We start from the raw sequence: 25126 nt of genomic DNA on the forward strand, positions 1-25126 counted from the left end.
TTAAAGTTTGAGGTCCACTCCGTGAGGTGGAACAGGTACTGGTGTTGTCAGTGAACCTGAGACTAGTAGGTTATGGGGCCGAAAAGACAAAACTGACCCAGCAGTGAAATGGCTCCTGTGGCCTACTGCGATGCCCGTGTATCGGTGCACTGCTCGGCCCTCACCAGAGAGAGAGCCACAACTGGAAAACATGCAGAAAGTGGGACTTTGGGGTGCTCAGTGCTGATGGGACACCTTCATCCCACCTCACCCTCAAGGCGCAGAGGTCTATGCTGCGTAGGAGGCGGAAAGACTGTAAGGGCAGAGCCGTGCGTGACCTTGAGGAGACCTCCGTCTCCACACACCACAGACTGGACCCACACACAGGCTCACAGAGACTGTAGCACCATGCACAAGACACCCCTGCCCAAGAAGCTGTTCACAGGGGACAACTGCTGGAGAAAGTGTAACCAGTTTTCTCCAGTGGAGAGACAGTGTGTTAACCGCACTCCAGGGCCGGTGCACGCTCAGGGACAGTTGGACAACACCGATACTCCAGGGTTTTAGTGGCCTTTTCCTTTTGTGATTTTTGTTGTTTTAAGAGAAAAAGAACATAAAATTGGGGAAGATCTGGGATGCCCTGGGGGATGGGACAGAATATGATAAAAATAAAAATATACAAAATTCTCACAGAGTGAGAAAAAATTCAAACACAAAACATTCTAAACTTATATAAAATCCATAGGTTCTACGGATATTTTTGTTGTTTTTAATTTTCTAGATTTCATTACACACACACACACACACACACACACACACACACACACACACAACCATTGAGCCACCTCTCAGCCCTTCTCTTTTTTTTTTTTTTTTTTTTTTTTTTTGACTCAGCGTTTCACTCTATAGCCCTGGCTGATTAGAAATTTGCCTCATAGACAAAGCTTTTGAACTCAAGAGATCCTCCCGCCCCTTCTTTCCAAATGCTGTGTTTAAGGGTGTGCACTACCATACCCAGTCTAGCTGGTATTTTAAGTTCGTGATATACTTACATGTTATTTGAAGACTAGAGGTTAGCACTTCAAGTTGGTGGGGAAAGAGAATGTGCCATTGATGCTAATTAAACCTGAACTGTCTCTGTGTGATCTGAAAGTTACTTCCTTCTTGCAGTATAACCCATGTGGAAATGAGTGTTATGATGCACTTTATATATGGAGGGACTTTGGATTTTCCAGAAAAGGCTAATGTTGGGTATGTATTACTTTTGGGTAAGTTTAAACATAAAAATTGTGTGTGTTCTGCTTTATTAAACGATTTTGCCAAGAGTCAATGAGGTAGAAACTTCACTTTCACTGTCTGTTTTGCTGTATTTTGATTGTATTTGGGGAATGTATAGGACAGTACGTATGAGGCAGCAGAAATGGCTGTGGTCACGAGGACTTGCTGCTCGTGCACAGGACTCTAGGTCAGTTCTCAGCACACACACGGAAGCTCATCTGTACCCCCAGTTCCGAGAGGTGCCCCCTCTGACCTCCAAGGGCATTGCATGCATGTGGTGCACAAACACTCCTCACAAACCGTAAACTCTAAAGAGAGCACAGCCCTTACAGCCCTGTCCTTTGTTCTGTAAGCGCTGAGACTGGGGGAGAGGCAGCTCCACACCCGCCCTCCTGCCCTCCCGCCCGCCCTCCTCACCACAGAGCAGATGCTGTGTCAGTGCTGATGGCTGTGACCTGAGAATGTAGAGCAAGTTAGAGTAATAACTCAGATTCTTCTTTTCTGGACATATTATCAAGAAATTATGGTGTATTATTCTCTGATTTTACATTTGAGAATTATCAGTTAATATCTGTTTATTTTAGTCAGATACTGAACGTGGCTGATATGTATGGACTGGAAGGATTAAGAGAAGTAGCAATCTATGTTTTAAGAAGAGATTACTGTAATTTCTTTCAGAAGGTAATTGTTAATTCTAACAAATGACCAGTTAATATGTGTTAGATTTTGAACTTTTAATGCAGTCATGTTTAAAAATGTCACAATTTAGCTAATAAGGACTCTCGCTAAAAAATAACACAAGAAATGCCTATAAAACCAGAAAATAAAAGTAATGATTTTAAGAAAAGTCAAATTGATATGGGGACTTGTTGACAGTATATAAAAATCTTGTATAATTCAAAGATAGAGTACACAGCTAGGCCTCCTGTTGAATTTGGCAGCAGGAGAAAGGAAACCTGTTAGCAACTCCATTTCTCCAAGGCCCACAAAGGATTTGTTGGCTCCTCCCCTTCCCTCTGCCGTGTCTGAGCACAGCCCCTGTCTGATGGAGTTTGAGCATGTTTTGATTTGCACAAATTCACTATCTAAAGAACGAGCCTTTGTGCATTAGCCTTGATTTGCCATTCTTTAATACACTTTGAATGTAAGTTAATTCACGTATTTATGCTTTTCTTATTCTGCAGATTTTCTATAGTTCACTGAGCACATATTTACTTAGCAATGAGCAAACACCCCTAAAAGAATTGCTTATACTGTGTTTGTTATTAGGTTCTTGATGCAATGTTACCCACTGTCTGACGTGTAATGTGGCCATTTGGATAACGTTTACGTGTCTTTACATTGGGTAGGACCTTCTCTGTCTCTGAATTAGAGTAACGTAAGGACAGCTCCCTACTCTCTCAGTCCCCACTTAAGCATATAAGGAGCTCATAGCCATGCAGGCCCCTTCCACAGGAATCAGACCCAGAGAACAGAAGAGTGGAGATTGGGCCATGCTTTACTCCATTCTAGGTTTCCTGGCCACAGGCTTAGCCTGAGAGGAGGGAAAGGCTTGGGTCAGATATTTCAGAAGTATTAAAGCAGCACTCTACTAGGAAAAAAGATTTGACAGATGTGGTTAAAAGTAATAGTTGGGAAAAATGTTTTGTGTTGGTATCCAGTCTCAGCTGAGATTCTTTAAGAAACTGACTACCACCTGTCTACATTGTAAGTCTCTTCTATGAGTTATCCTCACATACACGTGCCCCTACTTTTAATGTGTCATGCATGTTGAGTTGAATGCTGCTCCTTGTATTGCATGATCAGTGACCCACTCGGTGTTTGGTTATTGGGCAGATCATTTGCCAACGCTTGAATGGGTTTGATGGCTGCACAGCCTGCACATGATGGGAGGTCCCAGCCGGCCCACTGAGAGCCGCACAGCACTTCCCAGTTCTAGTGTGTGTGTGGGGGGGGCAGTATTTCTATTAAGACACTGGAAACACCTCCGTGTTTGGCATGTCTTCTGTGGGACATGCTTACTACATTTGCTGTACACCGGATTGTTGTGATAGTGAGTATTTGAGATGATTCCTGATCCTGTTGAGCTGATTCTCAAACATTACTGCTTTGTAGACTTTAAATTTTCATAAATGAAGCTTGGAATATTGTACCATAAGTAAAAAAAAGTTTTAGTCTTCATTTATTCATCACAGTGACTGGCCTTTACAGGCAAAACACATACACATACACATACACACACGTGCACATGCACACACATACACACACAAATGAATAAGCCCAGGCAGTGGTAGTGCCATGACTTTAATCCCAGCAATCAGGAGGCAGAGGCAGGCGGATATGTGGGTTCAAAGCCAGTGTAACCTACAAAGTGAGTTCCAGGATAGCCAGTGCAATACAGGGAAACCCTGTCTTGAAAATAAATAAATAAGTAAATAATGTTTAAAAAGAAAAGCATTAATAAGCAAAGCAAAATATGTGCATTCAGTTGTTTATTTTATTAGTTTTTGAGACAGGGTCTCATGTATCCTGGGCTGGCCTCAAGCTCACTATGAAGCTGAGGAACCTCCTGTTCTCGCCTCAGTGCTGGAGTCATGGCGTTCACCAGCATGCCCGTCTCATACAGCGCGAGGCTCGAACCCCAGCCTTGTGCATTTTACACAAGCATCTACCAGCCGAGCTACGCCCCAGCCCTACGTTAGGGTCTTAAATACTAACGGTAATGATAGTAATAATGCTACCTTCCTACCAGCTGAGCTACGCCCCAGCCCTACGTTAGGGTCTTAAATACTAACGGTAATGATAGGTAATAATACTACCTTCTTAACAATTGAACGAACAAGTTAGCAGTAGTTCTTAATTTTAAAGTTTGAAATTGCTGACCTGATTAGAAGGAAACATTTTAAAAAGTTTCGATCTGCTCTTAGAGCAGAGAGTATTTAAAAGTAGACTTCGGTGATAGATCACTGATCATCTTTAATATCTATAAACTCGCAGCTGCAACTAGCAGATGAGTGCTGGTTTCTCGGGTTGTTAGGCATAAGAGAGGGCACAGTGAACCACCTAACTCTGTCTCTCCTTGAACAAATTATTGGAAGTACAGAAGTGCCAAACTGCTGTCTCTCAGTGAGGGGAGTCCACGGTGCTGTCATGGCTGCCTGTCTGGGACAGGGGCAGTCAGCAAGCGGAGTCCACAGTGCTGCCATGGCTGCCTGTCTGGGACGGGGCAGCAAAGGACCAGGGGAGTACCACCTGTCATGAAGAGCAGGCAGCTGTGGTGCAGAGGGGGCTTAGCCTGGAAGAGCCCAGAAGAGCCATGGTGGTGGGGCAGGGTGTGCAGGCCAGAGGAGCCTGGTGGCTTTGGGGTGTGTGTGTGTGTGTGTGTGTGTGTGTGTGTGTGTGTGTGTGTGTGTGTGTGTGTGTCTATATGTGTGTGTACATGTGTCTGTGTGTCAGTATTCACATGTCTTTGTGTGTATGTCTGTGTCTCTATGTGTGTGTACATGTGTCTGTGTGTGTATGTCTGTGTCTCTATGTGTGTGTACATGTGTCTGTGTGTGTATGTCTGTGTCTCTATGTGTGTGTACATGTGTCTGTGTGTGTCAGTGTGCACATGTCTTTGTGTGTATGTCTGTGTGTGTCAGTGTGCACATGTCTGTGTGTATCTGTGTCTTTATGTGTGTGTGTGCATGTGTCTGTGTGTATGTCTGTGTGTATATGTGTGTCTGTGTCTGTGTGTCTGTATGTGTGCATGTCTGTGTGCACATATCTTGTGTGTCTATATGTGTATGTCTATATGTGTCTCTGTGTGTGTCTGTTTGTGTATCTGTGTGTCTATGTGTGTATATGTTGTATGTCTCTGTGTGTGTCTGTGTGTGCCTGTGTGTCTGAGTGTGTTTTTCTTCCATAATTTTATATAACATCGCAACCACATACCCCTCCCTCCTCTCTTCCTAGTCCCACCCTTACAAATCCCTTATCCATTCCCTTTCTCCTCAGAGAAGTCAGAGCCACCCGCTAGCTTGCATACCACCCTACCCTGGGACATCTAGTCCCAGCAGGACTAAGCACCTCCTCTCCCACTGAGGCCCAACCAGGCAGTCCAGGTAGGGAAGGGGATCCAGTTGCAGCAACAGAGTCAGAGACAGCCCTGACTCCACTTGTTAGGGAACCCACATGAGGACCCAGCTGCACGTCTCCCTCAGATGTTAGGGGCCTAGGTCCAGCCTCATTGCGCTCTTTGGTTGGGGGTTCAGTCTCTCTGAGCCCCCGTGGGCCCAGGTTAGTTGACTCTAGGTTTCCTGTAGTATCCTTGACCTCTGGCTCACTCAGTTCTCTCCCTCACCTTCCACCAGACTCCCTGAGCTCCACCTGATTGGCTGTGGTCTCTGCTCTGTTTCCACCTGTTGCTGAATGAGACCTCTCAGGAGACAGTCATGCTGGGCTCCTGTCTGCAAGCATAGCAGTATCAATAATAGCGTCAGGGTTGGCTCTCCCAGGGGATGGGGCTCAGTTGGGCAGTCATGGTTGGCTGTTCCCTCAGTCTGCTCCATCTTTATCCCTGCTCACCTTGTGAGCAACAGATTGGGGCTGAAGGCTTTGTGGGTGGGTTGATGTCCCCCTCCCTCCAATGAGCTACAGGAGGTGGTTGTATTAATAGGGACTTAGGGACCCTTGAGGTAATTGCGGTTTGACGTGTCACAGTTAGTGTACTCCTAACAAGCTAGATGCCCCATTTGCCAAGGTAAGGGGTACAGGAAGAGGTTCTCCTGGTTCAGGGTTTCTGAGGAATGCTGAGTGGACACGTTGGTCTGTGTGCAGCAGTCCTTCTGTTAACCCTGCCAGAGTACAGCCCGTGCTGAGCCCAGACCGTCAGTTTGGGGCACAGTTAGGGCATGCAGTTTGGGGTTTGGAGTTTGGTGGTTGGAATCAGGCCTTACACGGTTGCTTTGTTCTGAGATAATCACTCAGTGATTATGTGCAGGGTTCCTCTGTCCAGTTTTCAGTGCTGAATGTGACATTCATTGCATGGAAGTGCTACAGTTAGTTCACTTACTGTTGTCCCCAAAGTGTGACTAAAGCCTCTTTAAACACCGATGCACAGGTTTTTGCATGGAAAGTTTTGTTTGTTTTATTTTTTTTAAGAAAAAAATTAGACACTAACTAGAAAATGGCTGCAAGTATATTTCTGGAACTAGTTAATTCCAGACAGAGAATTAAGTGTAGGAAGTAGATATTTCAAAATGTGTCGTATAAACTAGCAGTAGTGTTTATCTTGATTTAAAAAGGCAAACAACCTAACAACAGCCTGGGAGCGGCCGCCCACCACAGAGCACACAGGGCGGGACTGAGGCCTGGCACATACGCAGCAGAAGGCTGCCTGGGCTGACCGCCACTGGAGAGGTGTGCCTGATCCTGCAGAGACTTGATGCCCCAGGGTGGGGGATGTGGGGGCGGAACACCCTCAGAGGCCAAGGGGAGGGGGAGCATGAGGGGGCAACTCTGTGATGTAAATAAATAAAAGTAATTAATTAACAAATTAAACCCATCTTCCTTCTGCCCACTGCTCCCACCTTTTCCCTCACCGTGGTCCTCTTCTCCACACACACTATCCCTGTCAGCTTCTATGCTGTGCATATCCCACTGTGTTGTTTCTTGTCCCTTGCTGCCCTCCCCCGGACCCCTTCATCTTTTCTTTATAGCCCCCTTTCTGTGGTGTCCTACAGAAGCTCACGTGCACACACAGGTGTATGTGAGCTTTAAGTTGTATCTACGTGTGAGAGGAAGCATAGTACTTATCTAAGTTGTATCTACGTGTGAGAGGAAGCATAGTACTTATCTAAGTTGTATCTATGTGTGAGAGGAAGCATAGTACTTATCTAAGTTGTATCTACATGTGAGAGGAAGCACTAATACTTATTTTTCTGAATCTGGTTTGTTTAATTTTACGTCATGATCTCCAAAAAGTAAAATTTCAGGTTCATTAAATTTTGAATTGTATGGATTTGTTTTATAGTTTAGGTATATAAATCAGCTTTTCTTTATGAACCAAATACTTCCAGCCTCTATAAATTAAAAAGATTAAATATGATATTTTCTATCAATTTTAGCCTGTTCCCAGAACGTGGGCATCTATTCTAGAATGCTTAGTCATTGCTCATTCGGTCGGAGTGGAAAGCCTTTTTGCTGACTGCATGAAGTAAGTCACCTTCTGTACTGCTATTAGTGTGTGTCCTTTATACATAGTGCACACATTTATATAATGTATACTCTTACCCTCCAACATTTGTGGGCAATTTTAACCTTGCTATGTGAAGTTCAGGGTGTTAGTTCTTAACTAGTTGTACCAATTGAGAAGGTGTGTGGATCTAGATGTCACTTAAAATATGTGGGGTCAGTCTCAGCAGTGCAGCTTTAAGTGCCTGTTTCTGTGGATGAGCAGTGCGTGCAGGTGTGTGTGCAGGTGTGCGTGCAGGTGTGAGTGTGGGTGTTGGTGTGGGTGTGGGTGCGGGTGCTGGTGCGGGTGCGGGTGTGTGCGGGTGTGGGTGCGGGTGCTGGTGCTGGTGTGGGTGTGGGTGCGGGTGCTGGTGTGGGTGTGGGTGCTGGTGTGGGTGTGGGTGCTGGTGTGGGTGCGGGTGCTGGTGCAGGTGCTGGTGCGGGTGCTGGTGCGGGTGCTGGTGTGGGTGTGGGTGCTGGTGTGGGTGCTGGTGTGGGTGTGGGTGCTGGTGTGGGTGCGGGTGCTGGTGCGGGTGCTGGTGCGGGTGCTGGTGTGGGTGTGGGTGCTGGTGTGGGTGCAGGTGTGGGTGGGTGCGGGTGCGGGTGTTGGTGCGGGTGCTGGTGCGGGTGCTGGTGCGGGTGCGGGTGTGGGTCCTGGTGCTGGTGCGGGTGCTGGTGTGGGTGCTGGTGCGGGTGTGGGTGCGGTGGGATCCTTGTAGGCATCATGGCCAGCAAGGAAGCAAATCTTGAGAAGGTGAGAATGAAAACTCAGTTAGGCCTGACTGCATCAAACTGTGGGATCTGGCCGCAGGTGGTTTGCTGTCATAAACACAGTACTGTGGGGAAACTCCAGTTCTTGGTGCACACTAAAGTTTAAGGTGTGGCTACTTAGAAACTCCTTCATAAAGTATATGTGATACCCCCCTAAGGATGGGCTCTATTACCTGGGAGCTAGGGAAGGAGGAAGGAGAGTGTCTGTGATTTGGGTGAGGTCTGGCTCTAGATATAGCAAAGGGCACCAGGTCATTAATAACATTCACTCCCAGATTTCTGGGTGGAAACATTTTATTTCTTCCATTGAGGAGATACCCCTGCATGATTAACATTCCTAGTTTCTCCAATGTTTACCTGTGAGCATGGTGACCTCATGCCCTCTACATTTCTGAAAAGGAATATAATTAAGTCTGTCTTAGAGCCCATAAAACTAACTGAGGATCAGCCACAATATGTAGTACTGTTTATATGATTGAAAGCAAAGATACTGACTTTAAAATTTTTAATTTCTCTAACTTGGATTATTTTATTTTAACAGCTGCATTATAAGCCATTTTGCAAGGTTTTGGTCGGAAAGAAGCTTTGCAAATGTTCCTCCTGAGATTCAGAAAACGTGTCTCAGTATGCAGATTCAGTCCTTAGTGAGTATGGTCTGAATGCTGTGCTAATGTGCTCATCAGAAATATTAGAATGCTATGCTTATGTGCATCAGAACGTTTATGAATGCTGTGCTTATGTGCGATCAGAAAGGTTACTCAGTCTGCAGTACTCACAGTGATCTGAATGCAGAAGTTGAATGTTAATGTTTCTGTAAAGCAAGATGACAGTCACAGTAACTCAGGACCTAATTGGAGATCCCCACCCTAAGCACTTGTTCTTCTGAAGCCACTCTCAGTGCTTACCTCACTAGTCTGGGGTTCAGTCAGACAGGCCGACCTCCTATGAGGTAGAGTTCATGACATAAGAGCTCCAGAAATGGAGATTGTGCATCGATCGGTTCAGCAGTCCAGGCAAACAATCACCCGGGTGATTGAGAACACCACACTGGGCCGTCTCCATGGCACCAATTCCCAAGGTGGTTACATTAGGCCACTTCCTTCATGGAAGAGATACATTTGTATTTATTGGAATAGGAATTCACTCTGGACATGGATTTGCCTCCCTAACTGTTTCTGCTAAAACTGTTGTCCATGAATGTGTACTTTATCATCTTGGTATTCTGCACAGTACAACAATGACTAAAAAATTCACTCACAGAAATTAAAAACAGCAGCAGGCTCGTGTTTCTGTAACTCATTGAATTCATGACTTTCCCTATTGTCCTGAAACTACTGGTCTGATAGAACACAGCAGAACCTTCAGAAGGTGCAGTACAGTGCCAGCTAGGTGGCAGCCTTCCCAGGCTGAGGCAGTGTCTTCTAAGATCAGTATCTACCTAGATCAGCCTTGGATTTAAGGTGCTGTTTTTCTTGTAGTTGAAATTTCTGTATCCAGAAATGAAGATGGGTAACTGGGAATGGCCCCACATAGAATTGCTCCTGGTGACTGATTAGCAAAAGTTTGCCTCCCTTCAGGGCACCTTTGGACTCAGCTGATGTAGTGATCTTAGCACAGTGTGAGAAACACAGAGCTTGACATTTGTTTTTTTCTTTGAAGGAAAGGGTTAGCATGTTGTATAGTGATGCATGTCATTTTAGGAAGCAACATGACTCACTCTTTTTACTCGGGAATAAAGCACAGTGCAGTTACATTCAGGGCCATGTTGGCAGGGGAGGGTATTGATCGTACAGCATCCTAACATGTTTGCTGCTTGACTTTGACAAAGTTTACTTCTTGAATTTCCTTCTGTGTCTATTTCCAGGTAGAATTACAACACAATCAGGGTAGGACCGAAACCAACTTAGGGAGGACCCTTCCAGACATCTCTCCATCCCCAAGGGAAGTCAGGGCAGGAACCCAAGGCAGGAGCTGATGCAGAGGTCACAGAGGAGAACTGCTTACTGCCTTGCTACCCATGACTTGCCCAGCCTGCTTTCTTACAGCACCACGAAGAACGACCAAACCTTCTCTCTCTCTCTCTCTCTCTCTCTCTCTCTCTCTCTCTCTCTCTCTCTCTCTCTCTCTTTCTTTCTCTCTCTCTCTCTGTCTCTCTCCTCCCCACTTCTCCCCCACCTTTCTGTCTCTCCCCCTTCTCTTTTCTCTCATGTGCTCCTAGTCAGCCCTGTCTCTCTGACTAAACCATGGGTAGCAGCATGAGATTGCTACACAGAAGGCAACTATAAGTGTAGCTGGGAAACGACATGAGGGCCACTCCTGTCGTCTAAATGCCATGTGTCAGCCAGCCAAGGGCTTCGTCACCTACTGTTTGGTACTAGCTCTCCTCATTATTGAGTAGTCACCCTGTTTATGGCAGGAGTTACTCTTGCTGTAATTTGGTTCAGTAGAAGCATTGTTTATTATACTAGTGGTACCCATGAGTCTTTGGGTGTTTGTATCAGACATGTACTATTCAGACATCACTTGTTATTTTTGTGAAATTTAGTATAAGACAGGTACTGTGTCTATTTCAGACGAGAGAAGAACAGGCTGGATGTAAATGACAAAGTCAAGCAGGTTTAAAATACATTGCTGCCATTCTAAAGCTATTGGTGTTTAGGGTGATGTCAGCTTTATTTGTATCTAGCAACATCTGCCCGGTGGCGCTGCCTGAAGTAAGGTGGGCTTCCCAGTCAGGCATTAGGTAGGAAAATGGCCACAGGCCAGTCCGTGGAGACATTTGCTCACTTGGGTTTTCTTCTTTCCAGGTGACTCTAGCTTCTGTCAGGCTGACAAAAACAAAAGCAGAACAACAACAACAAAGGACAGCTAACCAGGGTGACTAACCAGGGTGACTAACCAGGGCGACTTCTCCTCATAATACCTTATATTCACTTTGGATTTTGAATCGTATTAACCTGAATTGAAATTTTGTGTTGGGTCTAGAAGTGTTAGATTTTTACTATGTACGTGAGGGTATTTAACATTAGTGTTCATCATATATTCAGATCAGTATGGAAGGAGTCTGTACCATCTGTTATCACTTTAGCGTGTCCATATTTTAGTTTCCCAATAGATTCCAAGCTAAGCTATCTGCTATACTCAGTTGTATTGCCATGGAGCACCACAGTGTATCTACAGTGAGCAGTCGGGCGCTATCTGCTAGGCTTACCTGCTCACCTGCGTGTAGCGGGCTCCACTGTGATGCCTGCAGTAGAGTCATCAGGTTATTACCTCAGCCTCAGGGAGTGCAGCTGCTCAGGAAGTCAAGTCAGCACAGGAGGAAATGCTAAGTGGACCTTAAACAAAACGAGAGCTAGGATGGTCCAGGCACCAGCTCTTTTTCCAGAGGACCCAGGTTCAGTTCCCAGCACATGACAGTTCACAGCCATCTGTTGCTCCAGTTCCAGGGGTTCTGATGCCCCCTTCTGGTCTTCAAGGACACTACATGTTGTGATGGAGAGTCATACATGTAGGCAAAATAGCCATACACATAAAATAAAAAATACGAAAAAAACATGTGCGTGTAGGTGTGAGTATGTATGAGACACACATGTGTTGTGGGCATCTATGCATGTCTGAGTACATGTGTGTGCGTGCGTGTTGCCTTTGATGACCAGAAGATGGTGCCAGAGCCTTTGGAACTGGAGTTGTAGATATTCATGAACCACCATGTGGGTGCTGAACCAGGCCCTTTGAAGAGGAACAAGTGCCCTTAGCCACTGGATCTTCTTTCCAGCCTAGCAGAGTCTGCTTATTCTGCTAAGACAATTGAAACATTATGCATTTTAATGAATTAAATTACTGTTAAAAGGAATAAAAATTTTAAGGTTTAATATTTAAGGGTTAAATATAAAATGTCATAAAACTCTATTATATAACCTAAGTGTCTGGTCATAGTAGAAATCCAGTAATCATAGAGTTTCGTATTGACCCAGTTCTGTAGTAGGCCCTACAGAACAGGGCGAACAGAAGCAAACACTGAGCACACATGCGTTATGTTCATATTTGAATAATTTTGTTTGCGTTAAGAGCATAAAGGAGCTCTTGCTTTCTTGTTCTTGCTCTATCCTCTTGCTCTATCTACTCCCCTCTCTCTCCATCCCCCCCCAATACCCCTCCCCACGTGCTCATGGCTGGCCTATCTTCCCCCCCCCCACCTTTCTCTCAACTCCCCTCCCCATGCCCTGAATAAACTCTATTCTATACTTTAAAAAAAGCATAGAAGAGAGGGATTGGTTCAGAGAGAATGTGGTGTCTGTAAGAATCAGGCAAGACAGTACTGTGGTTAAGTTCTCAGTACTCCAGAGTGACATGCTGAGTACTCAGCCTTCCATCCATTGCCGAGCTGATACCCTCTAAGAATCAGGAGCTGGCGGCTGAGCTGCTGCTGGGCTCACTCCACGTAGGCCTTGCCTGTCAGATGACAAGGGTAATAGTTACCCACACTTTTGTTTTTCATAGGAAGCATCCCAAGAAATCAAAAGGATTTGGTTTGCTTAGAAAGTTGCTTTATGAGTAGTAATTCCAGCTAATTTTTCCAAGTATTTCTAACATTCTAGAACTATGGGAATGCTGCCTTGCTTCTGATGGAAAGTGACAAGCTAATCACGGGTCTGCCCAGGGTGAAGTGGACAGAAGCAGCCCTGTCGATGGCATCTCAGCTCCAAGGAGAGTGTGTGACATTCATTGTACAAAACTTCTCCCAGATCATTGAGAGTGCGAGCTTCACTCTTCTCTTGCAGGTGCTGTGTCTCGACTGTGCTGGGCTGGGCTGGGCTGGGCTGGGCTGTGTCTCGACTGTGCTGTGCTGGACTGTGCTGTGCTGGACTGTGCTGTGCTGTGCTGTGCTGTGGCTGGTCCCAGCTTTATGTTTTGGCTTGAATTGCATAAGCACTTTTAAAGTCAGGTTGCCTCTGATGTAGTTGTTCTGGGTTGAGTAAACCCCACAGCAGATGGCAACAGATTTGGAGCAGTGGTGGACAGGATGCTTTGGCAGGAGGGACGGACAGGCTGAGTGTCCTGGCAAGGCACACTGTACTTGGGCCAACTCTAACCCTCAGTCACCATGGCTACACTTTAGAGGCCCAAGTTGTAAAGATAATGGTTCTTGAAAAACCCCATTTTCATATGGAGCCAACTTTCTCTAAAATTAGTCACTAAATAAAGCTGCTGTCTTTATTTCTTGGCTCTATTATTACAGTTGTATTAGCTTTTGAAAACCCTGTGCACACATATGTGTGTGGTGGCCCTCTGGGTGCATGTGTGTATGCATATGTGTGTGTGCATCTGTGTACATGTGTGTGTGCGTGTGTGTGTGTGCGTGTGTGTGTGCATGTACATGTTCACACATATGTGCTTGCATGTGTATATGTGTACATGTGTGCACAGGTGTGTGTGTGTGTGTGTGTGTGTGTGTGTGTGTGTGTGTGTGTGGAGCGGGGAGTGATTGTGCCCATGCAGTTTTTCAAGCGGATAAGGAAGAGTGGCTACAGTTTCAGGTGGTGTAGCCGCCATGATGACTGTGCTATTGTCACACTAGACTCTAACATTTCTTGTGTGTTTTACATGTATTCCATTAAATGTCAAATTCTGTGTTTTGTAGTCACAAGCAATGAGCAGCACAGCTCATCTGTTGGACAAAATTTTTAAAGCAATTGAAGACAGTATCACCGCTGAGAATAGCTGCTCTCTCCTCATGGCTCTGGACACATTACTGAAGTCTGACAGTGCAGAGGAAATGGTACTGAATGCAGCGAAACTCATTAGGATACTGCAGTATTGGGAATGGTTTAAGCTGTTAAGTTGCACATGCAGTTTCAATACTGCACGGGTCACTGAAGTTAGGTACTGGACACCTTGGGCTTCATACAGCTTCTCATGTATGTTTGGTATATTTACTAATATATTTTTTCAGTTATGTTTGCCTTCAAATTAGCATTTTATAGAAGTTTAGAATTCAGCAGTTTGGCTCCTTAATTCTAAGCCAGCTTGGGACTTAGCAATATTATCTAACACAATATAACTTTGGCATTTTTCTCTGATAATTACAGTAACATGTATGTGTAAAGTATATATTTTAGTGTCTTTAATCATTAATGACTTTTATTGGTAATTTCTTTTTCTTCAAAATAAATCTTATTTTTAAATTAGATTGAGTAGGAAAAATAAAAATGTAAATATCATTTATTTTTAAATGCAATTAACCAGTGACAATAATTATGAATTATTAGCATTTTATTCTATAAGAATGATAGCATGTTTCATTAAATTTATTATTATTACTTAGAGTATTTGACCTTGTAATGTCATAGCTGATCTGAAAAGGCAGAGGAAGGTGTTCATAAAAAACCCACTGGTGTTTTAAAATAAGATGTAGTTTAAAGAGTAGCATTCAGCTTCGTGTTCACTATAAAATTCTGTTAATGAGTAAGCCTTCATAAATAGCATGTACTCAATGATCTTAGAAATGTAGCTGATGACATCATTGATGTAGCTTAGGAGTAAGTAGATTCGGGAAGGAATAATGACTGGTTGCTATGGCGATGTGGCTCACCAGCTGCTGATTTGTTGCTGGAACACAGGGCTTTACGTGCAGGATCCAAGCCGTACGTGATAAGCTGTGGACCTTCCTGGTTCAGTCGTTCTATGCTGTCCGTCACACAGAGAGCTGGAAGCTGATGCACATAGATGATCAGCAGAAAATCCAAGCAGGTACGTTGCTCCTCGGGTCTGTGTCCTCCGACGGTGATCTTTGTGAGAGCAGGTAGTTGGAAGGCATGCTGGAGGCTGGTGATTAGCATTTGAGCTTCTGCTCAGCAATGGAGTGCTACCCAAAACTAGCGAGGTTTTAGGCAGCTTGGAGAAACCATGTTTCGTGTGCTGTTCTTAGAAAATGAAACTTATTTCCTTTGTATGTAATTATCAGTTTCTAATCCTCCTGCATACTAGCTACAGTGTTCCAGCCATAGTTGCCTAAAACACGAATACAGGCATCTGGGTAGGAGCTGAAGTGAAAGGACAGACAGTGCAGGCAGACCACCAAGCACACGCTCTCCCTGAAGGTGTATTTTACTAAAGCTTCCTTCCCGTCCTCCTCACAAGAACCTCTCTCTCCTTGCGCTTTATTTCACAGTTGATTGGCTCAGGGCTGCGGTGTGTGCTACTGCGGAGGGTCCCTCAGGAGCCTAACAGCCATCTCTGACATCTCCTAGGAGCCGTTTCAAACGTTAGCATTAAATGAAAGATGTATGTCTTGTCAGAAAGTGCGCGTGCTTTAACACATGGGGATAGAATTCTGAGGGTGGAACTAAAATGGCTTCGTGGCTATTTTTAGGTTAAAGCAGGTGCCTCAGAAATGACTGCCGTGTTAGCTGCAGCTCTGCTTTTCCTTATAAACTAAGAGACGGCGTTTAGTGCTCTAACACATGGAAGCCGTAACTCACACCTCAGCTCTGTTAAATTCTTAAGCCGTTAGACCTGCTTAATAAAGCCCCTAGATGTGATTAGAGCACAGTTTTCAAAGGTACTCCTTTTTTGTGAAATAAAAATCATGGAATCTTTAGAAATTGAACACCTCCCTGTGACTTTTCTGTACTGGTTTTAGACTCCGGCTTTTCTTTCAAAGTCTGTGACGGTGGAGAAGCAAAGGTCAGCACCTTCGGCAGGCGTCCTTTGACCGTGCTTCTGATTGGCAGCAAAGTTTGTTTTTCTCCTTTTTACAGGAATGCACAACAAAGTTAGAGTCCCATGTTCTGTGATCTCTCACAGTAGCCATTAGAAATCTGCATATTTACCCGTGCTTAAACACCTGGACAGGCTGTCAGTGTGCTGCGGGCATTGTGCGAGCTTCTCGTGCGGTTAGGCTGCATCAGGGCAGTTCTCAGAGTGCAAACGGGTTGAACTGTAAGGAATCCTGACTTGTGTGTAATGATTTCCTTGGGTCACCTTTGTTCTAACATCCTGAGGTTCTTACTGAGGTGCTGACTTGAGAATCTTTATTAATTTCTCTGTGTCGTTCGATTGCTGCAATCGATCCTTGCCATCTCAGGGTTTCTTGCTCTGCCGTACAGTATGCATCTTATGGGACGGAGGTTGTAGGTGTTTGATAGCTGTGTAGTGTGTGTGTGTGTGTGTGTGTGTGTGTGTGTGTGTGTGTGTGTACACACATTTGAGAACTTACACTTGCAACTAAATTCCTTCTTCAAAGTAAAACTTTGAAAGCTTTAAATCCTGTAAACTTGGACAGTCTGGACTGGACTTTACCCTGAATGACTTTATTTCACATACTTTTCTGGTGTCATTCTAGTTCTTGTATTAAAAGGATAAGCACGAGTCTCTCAATAATTCCCGAAAAAACGTAACTTACACAGTGGATGTTTATTTAGCTCCAGTAAGAGTGAGATGACTTGCAGGACTGCTTCCTGCCTTATTTTAAGGGAGAACAATATCTGTTTCTCTTCTCATTCCACAATCCTATAATAAATCTGTAAAACCAGAAAAAATTCTTAATTTCAGCAGAGTATGCTTAGAGTAATTAGATATTTTTCATATTAAGTTTATGTATGAAATATTAATTGTTTTGACATTTAGAAACTAAGTTAAACTTGTTATTGAAAATTCTGGATTTTTGAATGGACGTGTGTGGTTTTGCATTTTCATTATAAGCCTTGAGAACATGAGCTCTTCTTAGCCTGAGAGTAAGGTTGGAGGATCTTCATTCTAAAGTGTGATGTAAGAACTTGGTGCTGCTCTGCAGTCAGGCGTTTGTTGTGTGTTTACAGCCGCACTTGACAAGGGTGATGACCGCAGGCTTGGCAGGAAGCCCGTGCTCTCCAGCTCCCAGGTATGTCCAGCGGACAGCTCCAGTGAGAGCCATGCAAACTTGTTGTTTTACATTTCCAAGTTAAGTTTTTATTAATTAAAGCTAATTTTAAGAGGGAGTAACAACTGGGCGTTTAATATATACATTTTAAATGATGTGAATGTCCCATATTCATTTGACAAAGGAAATATATGCCTTTTTCATTTCCTTGAAACTCTTTTTGGCAGATAGCATATTGGCGCTGTTCCAATACACGAAGAATTGTTAAGACGTCTAGGACTCAGCTCGGGCCTGCTTTTAGTTTGCCAACCTTGTCACGAGAGAAGGCTCATTGTTCAGGTTTCTCTGTGTAGGGTGAAAAGAAGCAAGTGGTATTAAGAGCACAGTGTGCTGTGTCTTTAAATTCATTTGGTAGGCATCCACAGTGTCAAAAGTAGTCAAGTACTTGTAATTGGTACATACAGCAGCCGTGCCCTGGGCCTGAGGGTATGGCGTCAGATACATAAAAAGACCGCCTTCCGGTGAGTATCAAGCTTCTAGGGTTCTAGAGATCCACTGTGTAATAAAGCCGTATAGCAATTTGACTGCACTCCACTCCTAAAACATTAAGATGTTTTTCTGCTATTTTTCCTTTTTAAAAATTATTTGATGACTTTATTATAGCTTGAGATGTATTTTTTCCTTCCAAATGTTATTATATGGCTATTCATGTAATCAGTAAGATATGTAAGTACAAAATTACAATAATCTATGCATATTCCAGTGATACTGTGGACCTAACCATTCAGTGTTCTGATTTAGAATGTAAAGAACTCATTGCCCTTGATAGTTTGGCAGGGAATCCTGTTCTGTTCCTCCTTATCACCCCCTAGGTAGGAACTGCTACTTCTGCAGCCAGGACATATCTCTCTTGGCTTAAAGCAGGAAGCATCAGGCCCTCCATATCTCTGATTAGAAACCCGGACAGTGGAGGATTTTGTCAGCAAACCTCTTAGGATCTATTTCTGGAGGTTTCACAGTCCTCTTGTGCATCATGTCCTGAGCCCTTACACCACCTAGCATCAGCAAACTGAGAGTCACACACCACACAGCCCCTTCCTTGGAAGCTGAGAGTACAGCTTACATTGGCTGAGAATCACTGGTCTGAAGGACTCACTGCCTGGTTTGCTAGTGTAACCTGCAGGTCCAAGCCAGTCTTGGCTAAGGAAACCCTCCTTAAAACAAAAACAAAAATAAAAACAAGCAAAAAACACGTGTGAACTCTTCACAAGCCAAAATTTTCAGCTATATGAATATGGAAACCACTAGACTCCTCCCAGCCCTGCTCAGTGTGATCTATAATTCCTCACAACCTGCTTGTGTGTGTGTGTGTGTGTGTGTGTGTGTGTGTGTGCGTGCATGCGTGTGTCCACCCCATGCTGGGCTGGGCATTGTCCCTCTGCTGAGCCACAAGCCAGACCTACTTTTTTTTCTGTACAGCAAAATAGAACAGATTCATTGTTGCTTGTTTCAAAATAAAGTGGGGAGTGGGTGCAAACAAGACGAAACTGGCCCTGAGCTGGTAACTGTTAATTCTGAGCAATGCGACCCTGTGACTCATTATACTGTCCTGGCTTCTGATTGCATATATAAGTTCACCGTGGTAGGGGACATCAGTAATCCCAACACTAGGGAGACAGGAGGATTGTGAGCTCACGGCCAACTGTACTACATAGCATGAAGAACCCACTAAAACAGAGGGAAGGTTTCTAACAAGTTAGTTTCCTTTTAGAGGCTTGGTCCTCTTTTCTCATTTTTATCAACAGACTGTGGTGCCACCCACCCCACACACACTCACACTCACTCACACTCACACACACACTCACATACAATCACACACACAGACACTCACATGCACTCACACACAGACACATACATACTCACACTCACATACCCTCGCACTCACACACATACTCACACTCACACACAGACACACACATACTCACACTCACACACACACAGACACACATACTCACACACACACAGACACATACACTTACACACGCAGACACATACACTCACATACTCACACTCACATACACTCACACACTCACATACTCACACTCACACACAGACACATACACTCACATACACTCACACACTCACACTCACTCACACACACTCACACACTCACATACACTCACACACTCACACTCACACAGTCGGCTGTGACTTTTTAACAAATGTGTACAAACTCTGCAGATAAAGTCCAGGGCCGCCTAGAAATGCATGTGCACCAAACCATTATCAGGCTGCTCGACACCAATGTGGAATTCGAAAGCATATATTTATCTCACGTAGTACATAAATTTTATCCACCACATAATAGTTCAAAGTATGCAAGGATACAATAAGCTAAGTGAGGTCAGTTTTAAGCACAGGAAGAGGCCTTACAGAGAAGCTTGCTAAGTTGTGTTTAAAATAGAGAAATATTCCAGGTATTGGTGGTGTAACATTCAATCCCAGCACTTGGGAGGCAGAGGCAGATGGATCTCTGTGATACTGAGGCCAGCCTGATCTACACAGTGAGTTCTAGGACAGCCAAGGCTACACGGAGAAACCCTGTCTCAAAAGCCAAAGGGGACAGGGGACAGGGTAGGGGGTTATGTTTCAAGTCAAGAAAATAAAAACCAGTGAAAAGGGCCATTTGATATTTACATCATGTAGAATTCTGAACACATTCTGAAGAAAAATATTCTCCACTCTACAAACTTACATAATCTAAAGCCAAAATATGATTAAAATTCCACACGATCCCAGCCCCATTAAGCCAAAGCTAGGACAACACTATTAATTCCATTATTACTATACCTTGCTATTGCATAAATTTAGCCTTTATTTATTGTCTTATACACATGTGTGTTAGCTGAGTCGATTTTTTAATATATTGGAAGCCTTCCATATTTATAAACTAAGCCTTGAACTATGTAACTACGTTTTGTTGGACCCCCAGTATGTTATAACAAGTTCTGCCTTACAGCCCCATGCAGCTTTGCCAAAGTGGGGGATTTACGTGTGTTCTAAGATTCCCAGCAGCTTTGAAGCTGTTCTCCCTCCCAGGGAGGTGCTGCCTGCTCTGTGCCCTGGTGTTACCTCCCCCTTTCCCCATCTCAGCTCTTGTTAGGATGTCTCTCCTCCATAGCCTCGTAACCTCGGATGACCAGTGCTCTCCTGACACCTAGGATTCTTTTAAACCTAAGTTGTTCAAGTGTACACGCTGTGTTTCTAGAAGCTTTTGTCATTTCATTTTAATAAGGATTCACAGAGTTGAAGATTTTTTGGTGAGAATTTTTATAATATCCCTCAGATTACAATTTGGATGACTACATCATGAGCTCAAGTCTCAGTTCTGTCCTTTCCAGGCATGTGATCTTGGATAAGCCATCGTGAGCTTTAAGACCCAGTTTCTTATGTAACAAGTGAAGACAGCTGCAGGAGCCATTTCAAAGGGTTGTGTTGTAAGGGTGACGAATGATGGCCCTGAGGAAGGAAGGGCTTCAGAGACCCTCCAGTGTTGTAACTCAAGGTAGCCTGAATATTCCTGGGTTAATTTCTACTGTAATACCACAAATTAAATAAGCATTTAATGCTGTATTTCAGAAATGATGGCGGTAACCAAAGCTTTTATGAAAATGATAAGAGGTACTCAAGTTTTGGGTGATCCTAAATCATAACAAGAAATTACAAGCTGGGCTATGTCGCCCATGGGAGAGCACCGGCCTAGCATAATGCGAGCTTTGCTGAACTGTTGCTTCTAAACACTTCACCAAAGCCAGTATCATGGTGCGTGCCTTCAGTCCCGTGTGGTGTACCTAGTGAGCTCCAGTCTGCTGTGCACAGTGAGCTCCAGTCTGCTGTACACAGTGAGCTCCAGTCTGCTGTACACAGTGAGCTCCAGTCTGCTGTACACAGTGAGCTCCAGTCTGCTGTACACAGTGAGCTCCAGTCTGCTGTACACAGTGAGCTCCAGTCTGCTGTGCTGTACACAGTGAGCTCCAGTCTGCTGTACACAGTGAGCTCCAGTCTGCTGTGCTGTACACAGTGAGCTCCAGTCTGCTGTACACAGTGAGCTCCAGTCTGCTGTGCACAGTGAGCTCCAGTCTGCTGTACACAGTGAGCTCCAGTCTGCTGTACACAGTGAGCTCCAGTCTGCTGTACACAGTGAGCTCCAGTCTGCTGTGCTGTGCACAGTGAGCTCCAGGCCAGCCGAAGCTACAGAGTGAAACCCTATCACAAACAAAAGGCCAAACCAAAATGTTCTTAAAACATAAAACATTCTGTGTCAAAGACTTGTTGATTTATAGATTTTCTTTCTTTCTTTCCTAGCAAAGGAGACAAGGCTCTGATGTTATAAAAATAAAACCTTGGACGGGAAATAACAAAAAACCGTGTCGGGCGTCTCCCTCTACTAATGAGAAGATGAGATCTGATGGACTAGGAGCGTCAGGGCATGCATCAGGCCCTCACAGAAACAGTGTGAACAAAGTGTCCAAGCATGGCGAGGGCACCAAAGTGTCCAAGGTGACCACAGAGGTGAAAACCGGGGGAACACATGTCCCTGGCAAGCCTAAAACTACAATAAAGCCCCAAACAGAAAACAATGCTCACACGAAGTTAGACAGTATGTCGTCCACAGTTGTGGGAAGGCCAGCAAGAGTGGCAGCGACTGGACGGAAGGACCTGACGCATGGAAAAGGGATCCAGAACCAAGAAGGGGAGACCACAGGGGCCAGGCCCAAGGTTCTCACTGCAAACCTGAACACGCAAGCCAGAGCCAAGCCTTTGCAAACAGCGAAAGGGAAAGATAATGGGTGCCCCGCCACTGTGGGGCCCTCCAGTAGATCTGCAAGTTCCAGCACAGAACTTTTGGCTTCCATGGGCTCTGTGGATGAGACAAAAGAAAACGGATCAGCAGAAGACAAGTCTTGTGACAAGAAGCCATACGTTGGTGCTTCCCCGGGACAGATGGTATATAATGGAGTAACGTCAACTGTAGGTGGGTTTTAGCACTCTTACTTTGTTAACGTGGGGGTATGCTCTACACATGCTCGACAGGCAATCTCCACCACCCCCTCAGCACTACAGAAGCTTGTTTGAGACCTTTCCACCAGCCCATGCTAGCCTCAGACCCACTTCGTCCCTAAGGACACTCTTGAACTTCTCATCCTCTATCCCTGCCTCCCAGGTGCTAAGACATCAGTTGTACCCCATCATGTGGGGTTTATGTAACGCTCGAGATGAAGCCAGGCAAGCACGCTACTAAATAAGCCGCACCCCCACTCCTGAGGCCTTCATCTTTAGTAACTCCTAATACTTCAAAGTTCCTAGATGGTCCTGGCATGACTTTTAAATGCTAAAGTGTGTTTTATATGGATTGGTGCAAGCTGAGAGAGAGCGGCCTCTCCCGTGTCAGCACTGAGAGAGAGTGGCCTCTCCCGTGTCAGCACTGAGAGAGAGCGGCCTCTCCCGTGTCAGCACTGTCTAACCTGTGTATTTACCCAATCTGTCACAGCAGTGAAGTCTCGACCAGTTTCAAGAGTGACCAATGGAACATCCAGCAAGAAAAGCTTTATTCATGAGCAAGGCCCTTCTGTGACTAGCAGGTGGGACTCTGTTCAGCTCAGCGTTTTACCCGTCTGTCTCTGCGAGCTATTTATATAAGAATTTTTAGCTAAATGTTCTAAAAGATTTTTCTTTGTTTAAATAATATATTTATGAAGTTATATTTTAAACTTTATTTCCTATTTATATAAAATGAAGCAATGTAGTAAGAGTTTCTTAGCTATACTTAATGGCATGTGAACTTATGACTTATCATATGTGGTCTTCTCTTTCAAAACTTGGTGTGTGAACATAGGTTTCTCTATTTTCAGAAGAGATATGTTTCTATTTCTTGACAAAATATGTGATCATAGATGGTTGTGCTCATAGACAGGTGTGTAAGCTCACGTTTTTGGAATGTCACTATACTACTAAGTGCAATCATTCTTCTCAGTGTAATAAAGAAAGGGAGCAGCAAAGGACTTAACGATTCAGCACCACAGACAGCGGCCAAGAAAAGAGGGAGCAGCAATGGATATACAGCAGCTCAGCCTCGGACAAAGAGCGCCCCTCCCACCCTGGCTCAGACCCAAGGTAAAGCTGCAATAGCCTGAAGGCTCGAGGCCAGTGTCAGCTGGACAAGCCAAGCTCCAGCCAGGCTGCCACTGCACATGAGCAAGATAGGACCTTACTCATTACTCATTACCAGTGCAGGTGCCTCAGACTCCTGAGGTGAAGCTCCATGGTCTGTAGAGAGAGATTCTGGTGGTAGGGGTTGATTTGGGTTGCCCTGTCCTCTGTGACATTTAAGGGAGCGGTTGACTGGTCTCCACTTCTGGTCCTCTTGTGGAGCACGCCTAGGTTCCTGAAAGTCTCCTTGGTGACTGGAGAAGCTATGGGCGTGAGACCAGCACTGAAGGGTTGCTACAAAACAGCAGGACTTCAGCAGCTGTGAGGAGAGGGAGGTTCTCCAGAACCAGTCCCCATGCTGCTGTTCCTCGGGGTTCCAGGAAAAAAGGAGACTGATTACATTATATAATTTGCACATAACGGCCAGTTTTAACATTACTTTCTTCCTGGGCTTAGTGGCACATGCCTGTAGTCCTTCCACTGGGGAGATAAAGGCGAAGTCATCTCTGATCTGTAGAGTGAGTCCGTGAAACACTGGCTGCGTGAAACACTATCTCCAATAAATAAGAAAGCAGAGAAGGGAGGGACGGAAGGGGCTGAGGGATGACTTTGTACATGAGGGTTAGGGGAGAAAAGCCGAGGGTGGTGAGTGGAGCACACTCAGAACCTCAGCACTAGGGAGGCAGAGGCGGACGGCAGGGTCCTTGAGGCTCAGTCAGCAACAGCAGCCTAGCCTCAGCAGTGAGACCCACGTCCTGGTAAGAGCTTCTAAAGAGCAGTGTGACTCCTGAGGAGAAACTAGTGAGACTGACCTCTGTCACGAATACATGTGCATGTGCATTCGTCATCACACATAAGCATGCGTGTGTGCGCACACACACACACACACACACACACACACACACACACACACACACACTGAGATTGACCTCTCACATGGCCACATATGCCTGTGCATACATAGTCACACACAGGCATGCACGCACACACACACACACACACACACACACACACACACACTGAGATTGACCTCTCACATGGCCACGTATACCTGTGCATACATAGTCACACACAAGCATGCACACACACACACACACACACACACACACACACACACACTGAGATTGACTTCTGGCATGCCCACATGTGCATGTATGTACACAGTCACACACCACAAGTACACACACATTTTTTTTATGCATTAAACACTCATGTGTAAGAACAGTTTATAAAACCAAAAAAAATGTTGATTTGCATGATGAATTAACACTGAAAGTCAATTAAAAAATCAAAGCAGATGAAATTACTCATATTCTAGTAACAGAAACGAGGTGTAAATGGTCTTAGGACTGGTGTATCTCAGTGGCAGAGTATGTGCTTGTCTTTCACAGGTCCCTGGTTTCAGTCTCTAGAGTCCCCCACACCCCCAAATACACCACACACAGAACAAAAAGTTGGTAATTGGGGTTGACAGATTTGAGTGACCCAAATTTCATTTCTAAGACTTTAACCAGAACACATAAATGGAATTTTAGTTCTGAATCTCCTGTAGCCAATGATCTGGTTCTCACTGCAGATCTGGGTTGCCAGCCCTAATAAGCTGTAGCTATATTCACCCAGTATACGTTTATTCCAGTTTGAAGAGAAACTAACAATGTCAACAAATGTCCGTTTGTTTTTAGGTTAGTTCTTCTTTTCAGCTGTGTTGTTTTCTTTACTCCCCCCACCCCAAAAGAACACTTCAAAGAGAAGACCTTTCTTGTTGCTTTGATAGAAGAAAATCAGATTTTCTGCTACTGCATATTTATG

The 25126-nt window shown here is 44.6% G+C and overlaps 1 protein-coding gene across 1 annotated transcript in view; it reads left to right on the forward strand.

Annotated features, from left to right (window-relative positions):
• Nucleotides 1-25126, forward strand: part of Btbd8 (BTB domain containing 8) — a 71723-nt gene that overhangs the window by 42252 nt on the left and 4345 nt on the right. Inside the window, exons 6-16 of the mRNA XM_032916450.1 lie at nucleotides 1150-1230; nucleotides 1842-1938; nucleotides 7368-7456; nucleotides 8786-8888; nucleotides 12846-13028; nucleotides 13889-14026; nucleotides 14868-14997; nucleotides 17067-17128; nucleotides 21473-22142; nucleotides 22659-22749; nucleotides 23142-23281. Coding sequence (XP_032772341.1) covers nucleotides 1150-1230; nucleotides 1842-1938; nucleotides 7368-7456; nucleotides 8786-8888; nucleotides 12846-13028; nucleotides 13889-14026; nucleotides 14868-14997; nucleotides 17067-17128; nucleotides 21473-22142; nucleotides 22659-22749; nucleotides 23142-23281 — 1784 coding nt within the window. The remainder of the gene's footprint in view (nucleotides 1-1149; nucleotides 1231-1841; nucleotides 1939-7367; nucleotides 7457-8785; nucleotides 8889-12845; nucleotides 13029-13888; nucleotides 14027-14867; nucleotides 14998-17066; nucleotides 17129-21472; nucleotides 22143-22658; nucleotides 22750-23141; nucleotides 23282-25126) is intronic.

The sequence above is a fragment of the Rattus rattus genome, chromosome 11 (genome assembly GCF_011064425.1).
Source record: "Rattus rattus isolate New Zealand chromosome 11, Rrattus_CSIRO_v1, whole genome shotgun sequence".
Lineage (NCBI taxonomy): Eukaryota > Metazoa > Chordata > Mammalia > Rodentia > Muridae > Rattus > Rattus rattus.